The following is a 13,235-nucleotide window of genomic DNA, read 5'->3' on the forward strand; positions in this document are numbered from 1 at the left end:
ATCTCTAATTCTCTGATTGTGAAGTTATTCGCTTTCATTTATTCTAAGTTTGCAGCTATTGCGAGCATCAACAAACCTATTTCGGTTTTCGGCACTGGGATTTTCTTTCAGAGATTTCAAATCATTTTCTATCATATTAGATAAGGGAAGTCCAAACTAATGAAATTTGAAATGAGTTTTATTATATTTATATAAACGGTAATTCTTGTTTCAAGAGGAGGAAGAGAAACGAAAAGTATATTTTTTTCCATCTTATATTTATAAGTGTCTCCTGTATTCTATTGTTACAAACTTTGTCAGTAAGAAAATCTACCAAAGACAATGAAATATATTTTAATTGAATAACTATGTACTGTTGCCTATTTTTCAAGTAAAATCCGGTATAAAGGAACCTACTCTTGATAATTAGATTTCTTAACCACACCGGTACAATGCATCTGAAAAACATAGAATATATAATTTATTGTAATTTTTCTAATAATATATAAGATATTCAGGAAGTTTCATAGAAGGTGTGTTCGGTTTTAAAAATCTGAAGCATTGCGAACAGATGCTGATTTGATTCACGTGACCACAGAGTCAAAATAGTGAAATATATTTTACGAACGTTAGATTCTGAATGACAAGTCGACGTTTGTGGTTTTATATATTTTCACAAAACCTTTAATTTATAATCGATAACGGCTTTTTTTTTCTACAACTCTGAAATTTATAATTGTTTTTTCTGAAGATAGTATGTGCTGACAAGAGTCAAAAATTCCACCAAAAGTTGAGACGAATTCTGACGCTCATGTATTCAAAAATTCAAAACGTATTCGTTTGTGATTCAAATACATGCATTCTTGTGATGCAATGTTTGGAACCAAATTGTTATTTTAACACACACACGTGTTTCGATCATCAAGTGATCATCTTCAAGAGGAAGATCAAACATTCATTCATGTTTGTTTTTATTATTGGATTTGACATCTGACACAAATTGAATCATTCCGGCGAATCTTATTATTAATGACGTCACTATGAATCACTTTTGAATACACGCTAGAGCATATGATTAAATGCCAGGAAACACCTTTGATTTTCCAGGCCTTTTCAATCCTTACATTGAAGGCAGCATAGCTTTGTTTGTTTACGGGAAGTAAGTTGGACCATAAAACTAGATTTTTATTTATGTTTCCTAATATGACTAATAACCAGTCCGTGCAAAGTTTATTGTTAAATCATCTGATAATCAACAGGTGATGATCGACTGTATTGCCAAACATGCGCCAAACTAACTGACTGTTATAAGGAAACAAGTATAGCTGAGGCACCAGTCAATCTAATAATAACACTGATGAATTTCAAACAAGACTCAACCTCTGACGAAAGCAAGAAACTCTTTTGAAGGTTCGAAATAGATGAACATTTCAATCCAGCAGACCACTATTACAATATTCATGCAGTCATTGTTCACTGTGGTTCTGGCGTTGAATTTGGTCATTATTACGCCTTGGTCAAAGACCAAACGGACTGGTTTAAGTTTGACGATAGTTATGTCACGAAGTGTTCTGGGGATGTATTGAATCTATTGGAGCCTTTGTAGACACCCTACATTTTATTTTATGAGAGAGAGGACATTGGCAGATCAAAATCTTCAGACGATGTGGTGCTGCAGGTTTTTCCGGGTTTTCCTGCAGCTGAAAAAGCAAATACGCCACTGGAATCAATGAAGTCGCTCCGGAGCGCCAATTAATTTTCATTGTTGTTTTTTTTTTCGTTGTTTTACAATAAAATTATAAAGATACAATATCCCTCCGATTATCAACTAAACCAACCGCCACTGTCTTATGGTCCAACTTACTTCAAATGTAAACAAACTCTCCATAACCTCTCATTACCCGCTACTCCGCTACTCCCCTCGTCAATAAGTTGTACAGAAAAGAATAGTACGATACCCGTTTCAAAACACATGTATTGTATTGGTATAGGCGCCGTACAGGCATAGCGACTCTGTCTTTTTATTACTCTGAGGTTTTCTTGCACTGGTAAATATTGAACACGGAGCAGATCTGAGAAAATATTGACGAAAGCTTGCCGAGCGCTCAGATTTGTTTCAAACATACACACCTATATTTGAAATGAAATCGACCTAACCACATCAGATATGGATATAAATCCAAGTCATTCAACGTAGCCAAAATGTGTTCTACGCACTAGAAAATATTCTCAAAAAAGGCGCTTGTTTATGATAACAAAAAAGTACATTGTAGAATAATGGAAGTCACCATATTATCATAACCCTAATGTATAAAGTTTATGTTACCATTTAATGCGGCAGTTGTTTCCAGACATTTTGTAGTTATTCTACGTTTTCTTATGACGTTTTGGCGGAGTATTTGAAATCTCCATGGCGACTAACATATTTCATGAATGATACAAAATAAGATGGACAAAACCGAAAATATTATGGGGGATATAGATGAATTGAAATTTTATAGGGAAAAAGACTTCCAGGGTGATATTTCAGCCAAATGCGAAAAGATAATTTTGGAGGCAAAGAGGTAGGTACTCATTCTTTGCTGAATACCTTGTAATTTTGATATTTCAACAGAGTAATATTGAAAGAACATTTGGAGAAAGTTGCCAATTACACGTTATCAGCAGTAGATAGTAAGTCAAAAATAAATGTTCAACCGATAAGGGAATGTAAAAATTACTTAGATTGGAAAGATGAAATGATTTGGAAAGACCTATCCAATCCCAAGACAAAAATAAATAACGTAGATATACCTAATTCTAAAACAAATCAAGATGAAAATTTACATTTATTAATTAGTAGTTTATTAGAAACAGATAATACGGCAGTTCCCAAATCTTGCAATTCAAATTGTGTCAGTGAAGAAGTGATGAATTTAAATAAAAAATATTTCAATTTGTGGAGAAAGTATGTGAGAACTAAAAATGAAAAACTTGCAATAGTTCAAGAAAAAATAAACCAAGAAGAAAAATTAGAAAATTTTATTAAGAACCTCAAAAACACCAAGAATAAAAGAAGGTATGAATATTGTGATAATAATGAAGTTGAGGATGTTGTACATTATTCAAACGGGGCAGTCTTCAACACTTCACTATTAGAACCTTGTAGCAATTACAAGAACCGTTTCAAAGCACAAAAAAATATAATAGAAATGCAAAAGGCAAAACTGGAAGAACAAAATAAAATCATCAATGAGTTGAAACTTGGAATCATACAGGAAGATTTACTTCAGTCAATCGAGAATACTAAAGTTAACATAAGAGAAATTTTCTCCAATTGTTCGGAAAAGATGAAATGCAAAGCACCTATTATACTGATTGAGAAACCAAACTTGAAAATAAGTAGTCAAAAAATTCCAAAAGTTGTGCAACAAATGGAACAGAGAGCTCTACAGAGGGCACAAAATCGTCAAATTATTTTACAAAGAAAACGCTTGATTGAAGAAAATCGTCAAAGAATGTTAGAAGAAGTTATTGAAAGGAAACGGGCTCTGGAAGAAGAAGAGAAAAAAAGAAATTTAGAAATGTTGAAAGAAAGGAGGAGAAAAGAGCTTGAGATAGAAAAACATCGACAAGCGAACAAACAAAGATACATGGATAATGTAAATAGAGCAACTAAGTTCTATAATAAAATATTAGTCCAACAATGCTTCAAGAAGTTGTATATTAATTTTCAGAAAAACAAAGAAAAACATCTTTTTGCTTGTTACTACTACGATAAAATACTTTTAAAACAAAGCTTTGGTTGCTGGATGAATTATATTGAAAGTTTATATGTACTTAAAATTGAAATAGCTGATTCTCAGTATGAATACAAAATTTTGAAAAGGGCAATGGCAGTTTGGAGACAGGTAATTTCATTCATTTATATATTTTTTGTTCAATATATATTCTTACTGCTTTTAAAGATCTAAGTATCATATAATTCCACACTAAAATATCAAGTTATGAATTGAACTATTTCACTACTAGAAGGGAAAGCTTGGCAAAGTAAAGCAGAGTTTTGATGTTTGACCCCGTTTAATCCATTTCCCTGTACATTGCTCCAGTCGCCAAGATGATTATATATATATATATATATATATATATATATATATATATATATATAAAATCTAGAAAGGTTAATGCAGACAAGCTGCTGGAAAATAATTCTATATATATATATATATATATATATATATATATATATATATATATATATATATATATATATATATATATATATATATATATATACAAAGAGAGAGCTTTTTCTACCAGTTTGTGCCTAAAAGTTACTTCTTTGCATATCTAGACATCTTTGTAGAGTTAATTTTTTGAAATTGATTGCTTCCTTCCATTCTTTAGATGTTTTCCACATTTTTTGTATTAAGATGAAGAAGTAGAAAGCCATAACCTTCATTTCCCAAAAATTCATCACTCCTAAAAATATACACGTTTCAATTTGAAGTACTTTATACTTTTTAGCATTGTTTGGAAAGTACCAGGAATATGCAAGCAGCTGAAGATTTATACGATTTTCGGCTTATCAGCAATACATTTATTAATTGGAATCGTTATATATGCAAACAATTTTTAGTTCGAGACAGAAATATGAAAAAAGCTGCCAAACACTACGAAAGGTGAACATTTTACTAAATGACTACAAAATTATATTATCCAATTCTGTTGTAGAAGGATTTTATTCCATTATTTTTACCAATGGAAGTCACTGAAAGCAGTTAATCAACTTGAAAAGGCAAAAGAGTTGAAAAAAAGAAAATGGAGAGAAAAAGTGTGGGAAATTCTACCTGATTACTTACCTGTGAGTGATTTATCTGATTAGGTATACAATGCTCACTTTTTTATATTAATTTTATTATACATAAAACAATTAAACATTTTATTGAAATTTTCATATTTTATTATGGGCTGAAATCAACATCAAAATCGTAATTTTCTACAGACATATCTTTATCTGTATTAATTGAAAACGATTCTAAACTGGTAGCAAGCTGCTGGGATATTTTAGCTCTCCTATTCCTCTGCTTTTTTTCCTTTTTGAATTGCATCTTCTTTATTTGATTGAGCTTCTGGTTGCCCTCTAAGTTCATTTCAGGGTCAACTTTCTTAATTCGGGGCATTTTTTGGGTTTTATTTTTTTTATTAGTAGTTATGTTCATTTTCTCACTCAACTAGAAATAATAATCAAAATCATAAATATTATATGTTACAGAATATGACATTACTTACTAAATTTTCATCTTCTTTATCCTCTTCCATTTTTTCTACCGAATCTACAGGACTTAAGCTGTCTACAATGAATGCATTCGTTTTAGATCCAGATTCTTTTTCTATTTTATTCAAAATATCAGTTTCCATTGTTTCAAAACTAGCTAAGTCAAATTCTTTTGCCACTTCACTGACAATGGTTGCACTTATATGAACATTTTCAGTGTTTTCTTCGGGGGGTACAGTATAATATTTAATTTTTCCGCTGGAAAAAGAAAAAATCATCTATAAGTTGAAATTTCAAATTATCTGGAAACATATCAATGACTACTGAAGGTAGAGACTTGGAAAAACATTTGCCAAACATATAATGAAAAGAAAGCTTTCAGGAATTAATTTTTTTTGTTGAAGAGGACCATTCAACAGTGAGTTAATTTCTTAGCTAAGTACTGGTGATCTGATTATAACTAATCATTCAATCAATGGTTCCATAATCAGTAGGATGAACAAAACCAGTTTTATGAACTAGGTAGGTAGGTCAAAGTGAGAGAGTGTTTATTGTGGCTGTTGTGGCAACAGTGAGCTCTGCCAGAAATTGAAAGCCTTACCCAGTTTGTGGTGGGGCAGGCACAGAGTGTAGCCTGAAATTTTTTTGTGTGAAAAATAGCCCTTTCCAAGGTTGATAGAAAATTGTATATGATTGGTGGTCATTCTGCGACTACCTTCGTCACGTAGGTAAGCAAAACGATTGTGTGGCTTGGAAAGATTTTCTGAGACTCATGGCAGACGCCCTCTCATGGTTGCATAATACTAACTGCATCCACCAGCCTGGATACTCTCTCGTGATCCTCTCAAGTAACCTGTAGCCATCCAGGCAGAAATGTGCAGTTCTGGTCCTGCAGAAGCATATGATAAGGTTTCCTACGACAACCGAGCTCCAATTATCTTGAAGGTTTTGTTAGTCACACTAATAGGCTGAGAGTCATTCATCCTATCGGCATGGATACCTACACCTTAGGATAAAGCTACTGTTGCCATGCTATTCAGTTGGGGAATAACAGTAACACGAGTGATCCTGTTTTTCCCGTATTCAACGGTGATTTATTTATTTACGGGCAAGCCCAGTCAAAGTATAAATTACAATGTTGAATTATAATTAAAATAAAATCAGATAAGGTACTGAATTACAAATTCCAACTAAGAAGAGGTGAATTTAAAGTTCAAAAAGGGGTTAATTTTAGAGTATAAAACGACAAAAAACAATGAGCGACAATAAAACATATACTACCATAAACTATACACTAAAACATTAAAGCACAGTATTCGGTAATTGAGATTTAAAATGATGCAAGGAGATGTTAAACATCTCAAGATCAACGTTACTATTGGCTAATCGTAAGATTCTTGGAATGCAGTTTTTGAATGTGTGGTTCAAACGATAAAATGGTACGTAAAATGTTTGTTGCTGTCGAGTTGAGCGGTTTTGAACTAGTAGATACATTTTTTCTAGGAGTTCAGCACAACTGAATTTGCCGTTAATAAAATTGAAAAGTAGTGTCAGATATCTCTGTTTCCTCCTAGTTTCCAGGGAGGACATGCTCAGAGATTGCAGTAGCAACTCATACTTGCAACGAACACTTGATTTATATGCTATGTATCTGAGGAAGTTGTGTTGGGCATTTTCGATGTTCTTAATATAAGTTACACAATGAGGAGACCAGACAGAAGTACAATATTCCAGGTTTGGACGGGCCAGTGAACAATAAAGGGCTCTAATAGCAGTTGGGTCACTGAATTCGTGGGTTAGCCGTTTGATGAACCCTAGCATGTTCATGGCTTTATGGATAGCTCTGGGTATATGTAGATTGAAGTTCAAAGTGGAATCAAGAACAATCACAAGGTCTTTTATTTGATTAACAGACTCCAAGACATGACCATTTAAAGTGTAATCAAGAGTGGTAGAAGGTATGTGGGATCTATAAAAGCGCATGACATGGCACTTTGTGGCATTCAAGTCCATGCCGTTTAAGGAGCACCAGTTTGATAGACTGTCAAGGTCAGACTGAAGCCTATGGGCATCCAAAGAGGTTTTAATAATTTTGAAAAGTTTTAAATCATCTGCAAATAATAGTGCTTTGGCATGCCGGAAGCAATGAATAATGTGATAGGAGGAAGGAGACTTTTTTTATTTGAAGAACAAAACAAAATGATTGAAGAACTGATCTGAAAGAATCAGGGATGCAGGTGTTGATTATATTGTATAAAATTGGGATGAGATGAGCAAATTAAATACGCTCATTTGAAGCGAGTTCATTTTGGTCATTACATTTTATTACATATATTTTTAAACAGATTCGTAAATACTAATCAATGTCAATTAGACTGAAAAATATTTCAGGCAAACAATTCAAAACATGAACTATTCAAAATTGTTATGTCAACGGCAGTAAATGTTGTGGCTTTGTGTTCCAGCCAGGGTTAACGCTTTGCACCATATTTGGAACCGCAAGGGGGAACAGGCAGGGAACTATAATGGGGAGAGGAATAGATAAAAGAGAAAAAAGAAAGAAAGAATGGCTATAAAGAGCTTTAAAAAACAGTAATCCAGCATTTACATTTCCAGTATTGTTAAATGAACATTAATTTCAAATCACTACAATTCTCAGCAGAAGAAGTTATTACAATAAAATGAAAGATGAATTTTTGAGGGAGGATAAAACTTGTGTGAATTGAGTTAATAATACATGTGCTATATAGATATGTAGTGATGAAAAGTAATGAATAGTTATGTCAAAATAGTATTAGGAGTTGGTGTTAAGTTGAAGATTTTTGTTAACAACACACAATTTTACTAACTAAACGACAAAAAAAATGGAGTAGAAAATGATAAAAATTATGTTACCTGTTCCAGTCTTCCAATAAACCTCTTGCTGCACTGACAGAATCTGGAATTCCTCCTTTTCTAAATCTTCCTGTACGAGCTGCTTTTAAACTATAAAATTCCTGAAATTATTATGTTGAATACTTCCGTTAAAAAAACAAACTTTGTATTACCTCTGGCGTATCATATTCAGTTATATCATACAATTCCATCATTTGCTGTTTGGTGACCCTTTGTAAAATAGCATTAGCAGGAGTTATTGGATCGCTTAAACCAGTGATTTTCACGGCATTCCGTAAGGATGAAATGCTATCATTACCTGAGGCAAATACAATTCCTGGCGAGTCTAATAGTCTTATTTTGGAGTCTAAATGAACTTCTTGCATAGCTCTAAAATGAGATTAAATGAGTAGTGAATCAAAATAATAACCCCAAAAACAAAAATCAATAACTATAATGACATCTAAATTAACACATCAAAATTATTTTTGATTAGATTTTATGATTAAAGGTGGATCTGGAACCTTCTGAAGAGAAGAGTATTGCATTTCTGGTGATTGAGAAAAGTGTGTTTTGGAAATTTTATAATCATAGAAACAAATTGAAGTCCTGATCTGGATAAATTTATATCCTGACATCAAAAATAATGTTTGAAATCGGATATGAGAAATTTTGCTAAAATTTACATAATACTACATTTTACTTTTTTTTTACCCATTTATTTTGTATACAGACCGTTCCCATTTCCTTCTAATAACAAATAAGTGAATTTATAATAAATTATATAATCACAAGTGCAAATCTAATTCACACCAAAATAAAAATACAAACAACAATATAGAAGAACAGACCTCTGACATTTATATTTTTGGACATTCCACACAAACACATTGGATATTCTGTGATACACAAGCTCTTTATGTTTGGAATGATTAGTTCTATAAAAGAGGGCTATGCAAATTTTGTCTTGATTTTGAAGAAATGCACATCCCAACAGTGATGTCAGTCTAGTGACAGCTTGTTTTATATTCAAAAATAAAATATGATTCGCAGTAACCCACAATTACCATCACCATAATATGAAAAATAAAAATCGTTTACTACCATCTAAGCATAATACTGCGCCATATGAAAAAAGTCTGGTCTACAATGGTATAAATTATAGCAAAGAGTTACCAAGTCTAATGATTTTGATTCATTTATTCAACTATATTTTATTATTCTTCTTGATCTTTGTAAAGAGATGTTTTTTTTTTTTTGGAATTGCTATAAAATCTGGATGGATGGATGTTATTGTTGCTTCGCTTCGAGAGTTACACCTCTCGAAGCGAAGCACTAACTCGTCTTGATAATGCCATCTGAGATGATGGCGAAACGTCGACTATCGAATAGTACCCAACGGATGAACACCCGGAAGAACAACACATCATATTCTACCATCCGTGAAAACCTACATTGTAATATATATATATATATATATATATATATATATATATATATATATATATATATTCTATTCACTGTCACGAGCTTCCTTTCTAAGAGGAATTATTTCTCTTGAAAAACCAATATCTATATTCTATAGGAAGTGTTCACTAGGTAAGGTGCACATTGATTTCAGTTCTAAAGAAACAATATATAAAATTGTGAAGTGAAGATGTAGATTGTTTATTGTACAATAATCATGCTATTTTTCAACACCATCTTCTAGATACAATTAAAAAAAAAAAGAAACATGACATCTATAACAATATGAGGACCTGTATATTATTCACTGGGTATACATATTAAAACTGTTAGAACGCTTGTACTGTGGAAGCTAGATGCATCACTATTGAATTTTATCTAGGAAAGAACCACCTTCATAGACATATCTAAATTTTAAAACAGTTGGTCTAAATTCGAATTGAGGTAATAGATGATTTTTTGGTAAATTTTCGTTATGTGGACACCCGGCGATTTTGAAAAAATTTTTGACTGTACTTACGTATTTTGATGCGTAGATTACGAATCCGAAAGAAAAAAGCGGCGCTCTCCCTTATTTAAAAAGTTACGGCCCTTCAAAGTTCAGAAAAGGGCAACTTTTCAGCCTTCTTTTTCACTAAATGAACTATTTAAAAACACAAGCATTTATTCACTAGGTCACCTTTACACCTTCTTCCTCCTTCTTTAACACTTTTCACTTCAATAATCAACATTTTTCTTATAAAAATGTTAAAAAATGTACGGAGCTGCTTTTTGGTTACATATCACTGTATTTTACGTTTTTAAGGTTAATGATATGGTTGGTACGACTGATGCAGTCCATATTCCTGAAGTAATTCAAATGTTTTTTACCTTCATTCTTTAGATCGTAAATTGGTTTTTGGTGGTGTATTACGAATTTGAAATAGTAGGCGACGGCAAATACCAACCGCTTTTTTCTGAAATGTCACTAGTAACTAACCTAAAATTAGAATAATGTCACCAGGAGAAGCATTCGTTTTTAAATTAAGTTTTTTATAAGAAAAATGTTGATTAATGAAGTGAAAAGTGTTAAAGAAGGAGGAATAAGGTGTAAAGGTGACCTAGTGAATAAATGCTTGTGTTTTTAAATAGTTCATTTAGTGAAAAAGAAGGCTGAAAAGTTGCCCTTTTCTGAACTTTGAAGGGCCGTAACTTTTTAAATAAGGGAGAGCGCCGCTTTTTTCTTTCGGATTCGTAATCTACGCATCAAAATACGTAAGTACAGTCAAAAATTTTTTCAAAATCGCCGGATGTCCACATAACGAAAATTTACCATTTTCTACTATGTTCCAATATAATTAATTATAAATAAAAAGTTAAGTTACCTTGTAACTCCTGGAGTTGCACCAACATTACAGGCGCGTGACCTCTTCAAACTGTTAATTATTGAACTTTTACCAACATTGGGTAATCCTACTACACCAACTTTTATTGATGTTTTAATTTTTTTATTCCTGCAATAATTGGCAAGTAAATCTATTAACATTTCAGCACCCACACATGAAGAGGTCTGTAAAACTGGAGCACATTTTGTCCAGTTTTTTTGTCCCAGTTTACGGCTTTGATTTTGTGTAGAAGCTTTAAAGGCTACAGCTGGTACAGATTTTCTCAAATACTTCAACCACTTATCTAGAATGGCTCGTGGTACCAAGTCAGCTTTGTTTAAAACCAGAACCAATCTTTTATTATTTGAATCCATTACTGCTTGTTCTACCTGTTTACATCTGGTACCCAAGGGATCTCTAGCATCAATTACTTCTAGAACAACATCAGCGGCTTCAATAACTTTCTTGAACTCCTTGTAATATTGCTTCAATGACTGTTCATTGTTCAGCTCATGAGATTTTACTGTTTGTGAAGGAGTGAGATGTTCATGCAACTTATTTCTCACTTCAGCTTTTGTTACAAGCCCCTCAAGACCCTCAGACAAATTCTCCTGTTTTTGTTCTTCTTTTTGCTTCTTGCGCTCGAGCCTGGCAGTTTCACGCTGCATCTTCTTTTCCTCTTCCTTCTGTTTTCTCATGGCTTCCACCTCCTTTAGTATGTCTTCTTTGAAAGGACATATATTAGGAACTTGTATAACATTTTGCTTCCTTTTTTTAGGGTTCTTTTTTGCTTCCTTTCGTTTTTGTCTATTATGATCTCGAATTTTTTTTTCTACCTTGTATCTCAGGCGAGCAGGTTGACGTTTGGATTGTTTTTCTGTAAAACATGGTTTTGAATAAAAAATAATACAGTACAAATATAACAAAGTTAACTTACTCAGATTGAATTTAGCCATTTTAAAAATTGCTCTCTATACACGTGAAAACAATAATAATATAACCCATTTCAATTCAATTCTTAACCTATTTCTTCTTAAAACTCATGGCTTTAGCAACCAAAACTATCTGGCCAGTAACATTCCCCAATGCTGCCTCAAAAACTGTTCGAGTATCCAGTCTATATGAACACTGAATTATACAGAAGATACTTTACTCAGTTTGAATTTCAAACATTCGTTGTGGAATAATAATCAGATATCATTCACATGAGTTCTACTTTGAATGAATGGTAATAAATTGCACTTACATGGAACACTGTCACCCTCACTGGTATACACCGATGTTTCGCCTTAAGACACTTGCCCCAAGGCTCTTTAGTACCAAACTGGATAACATTATAGAAAATACACACAATTCATTCATGAATTACGATTTTTTAATGTCACGGAATAAGCTTGATCTGCTTATGTCATCGATGACATCGTAATGACATTCATTCACCTATTTGATTTAATCCCAGCCAAGAGGAATCTTATTTGAATTGAAGGGGTTATATTTTTAGGAGTGATCAATTTTTGGGAAAGAAAGTTTTTGGCTTTCTACTACTCCATCTTCATCTGGGTGTGAAAAATAAGGTTTTATTTTGTGAGTAAAAAAGTTTTCGAATATATTTCTATATTTATTTCTATAAAAACACATTTTGATATCTCTTGTCAGTTAACTATTTTCATGTTATCGCATTTGCTGTGAAGTGACCGTGTCAGGTGACGCCGAATCAACTGTTTATCAACAAACATTATCGTTTATAGCTCACGCGTTTTATTTAAAGTCACATTCCAAGTTCTTGTTGGTGTTCAATGTCTCGCATAACGAAGAACAATAATGAGGAATTGTGTGTTCCTAACGATATTGAAGAGGCTGCAAAAAGAGCTTCGATTGAATTGTTACAAAAAAAATTAGCTCATTAGTACGACATCGCATATTATAATTTTCGCAGATGGTGTGTTAACGTCGAAGGAAATTTCAGTGAAACCGTCTTCTTAGCCTATCTAGAAGAGAAATGAAAAATATGGAACTACTCTACTTTGTGGAACAAGTGTTAAATGATAAAGTCGAGTGCGCTCGTTAAAAATAGTATTAATAGTGTTAATACAAGCAAATATTTCAAGATAATAGCATTTTTTGAGCGAAAAAAATGAAAGTTATAGGCCCAAAAAATCAAAAACTCTTATGTTTGAACAAGTCCAGAGGTTTATAAATGAGGCGTCAGATAAAAAATATTCGATAATAAAAGTTGCTACTATTTTAGGAATACATGGAGCCTGCGGGTGTGAAGGGCTAAACCATTTATTAAT

General features: G+C 32.6%; 2 protein-coding genes across 3 annotated transcripts; one reads left to right on the forward strand and one right to left on the reverse strand.

The window, feature by feature from the left end:
- The first annotated feature begins 2,007 nt into the window (after positions 1–2,007).
- On the forward strand, positions 2,008–4,909 carry LOC141481665 (uncharacterized). 2 transcript variants are annotated; one of them, XM_074173628.1, is made up of 4 exons: positions 2,008–2,543; positions 2,594–3,869; positions 4,486–4,640; positions 4,696–4,909. In XM_074173628.1, the coding sequence occupies exons 1-4, from the start codon at positions 2,413–2,415 to the stop codon at positions 4,841–4,843; spliced, it is 1,710 nt and encodes a 569-aa protein (XP_074029729.1). In that variant the 5' UTR covers positions 2,008–2,412; the 3' UTR covers positions 4,844–4,909. The 2 variants fall into 2 exon arrangements, with proteins under 2 accessions (XP_074029729.1, XP_074029728.1); XM_074173627.1 differs by having other exon boundaries at positions 2,009–2,543; positions 4,693–4,909.
- Ns1 (Nucleostemin 1) lies at positions 4,855–12,025 on the reverse strand. The gene is made up of 6 exons (XM_074173626.1): positions 11,879–12,025; positions 10,942–11,818; positions 8,284–8,500; positions 8,132–8,232; positions 5,251–5,494; positions 4,855–5,192 (listed from the first exon to the last, which is right to left on the reverse strand). Exons 1-6 carry the CDS (start codon positions 11,895–11,897, stop codon positions 4,923–4,925), a joined length of 1,728 nt encoding a protein of 575 aa, XP_074029727.1. The 5' UTR covers positions 11,898–12,025; the 3' UTR covers positions 4,855–4,922.
- Between the last annotated feature and the right edge of the window lie 1,210 nt (positions 12,026–13,235).

The sequence above is a fragment of the Leptinotarsa decemlineata genome, unplaced genomic scaffold (genome assembly GCF_025532065.1).
Source record: "Leptinotarsa decemlineata unplaced genomic scaffold, Ldec_3_MD MMD2_tig00000251_RagTag_RagTag, whole genome shotgun sequence".
In the NCBI taxonomy this organism is placed as follows: Eukaryota; Metazoa; Arthropoda; class Insecta; order Coleoptera; family Chrysomelidae; genus Leptinotarsa; species Leptinotarsa decemlineata.

Coding starts and splice junctions, on each gene's coding strand:
- LOC141481665 (XM_074173627.1), top strand. CDS start 2,413: ATGATACAAAATAAGATGGACAAAACCGAAAATATTATGGGGGATATA. Junction 2,544..2,593: donor ATAATTTTGGAGGCAAAGAG/GTAGGTACTCAT, acceptor ATATTTCAACAG/AGTAATATTGAAAGAACATT. Junction 4,641..4,692: donor GCTGCCAAACACTACGAAAG/GTGAACATTTTA, acceptor ATTCTGTTGTAG/AAGGATTTTATTCCATTATT.
- Ns1 (XM_074173626.1), bottom strand. Junction 8,233..8,283: donor CTGAATATGATACGCCAGAG/GTAATACAAAGT, acceptor TAATAATTTCAG/GAATTTTATAGTTTAAAAGC. Junction 5,495..8,131: donor TTATTGGAAGACTGGAACAG/GTAACATAATTT, acceptor TTCTTTTTCCAG/CGGAAAAATTAAATATTATA.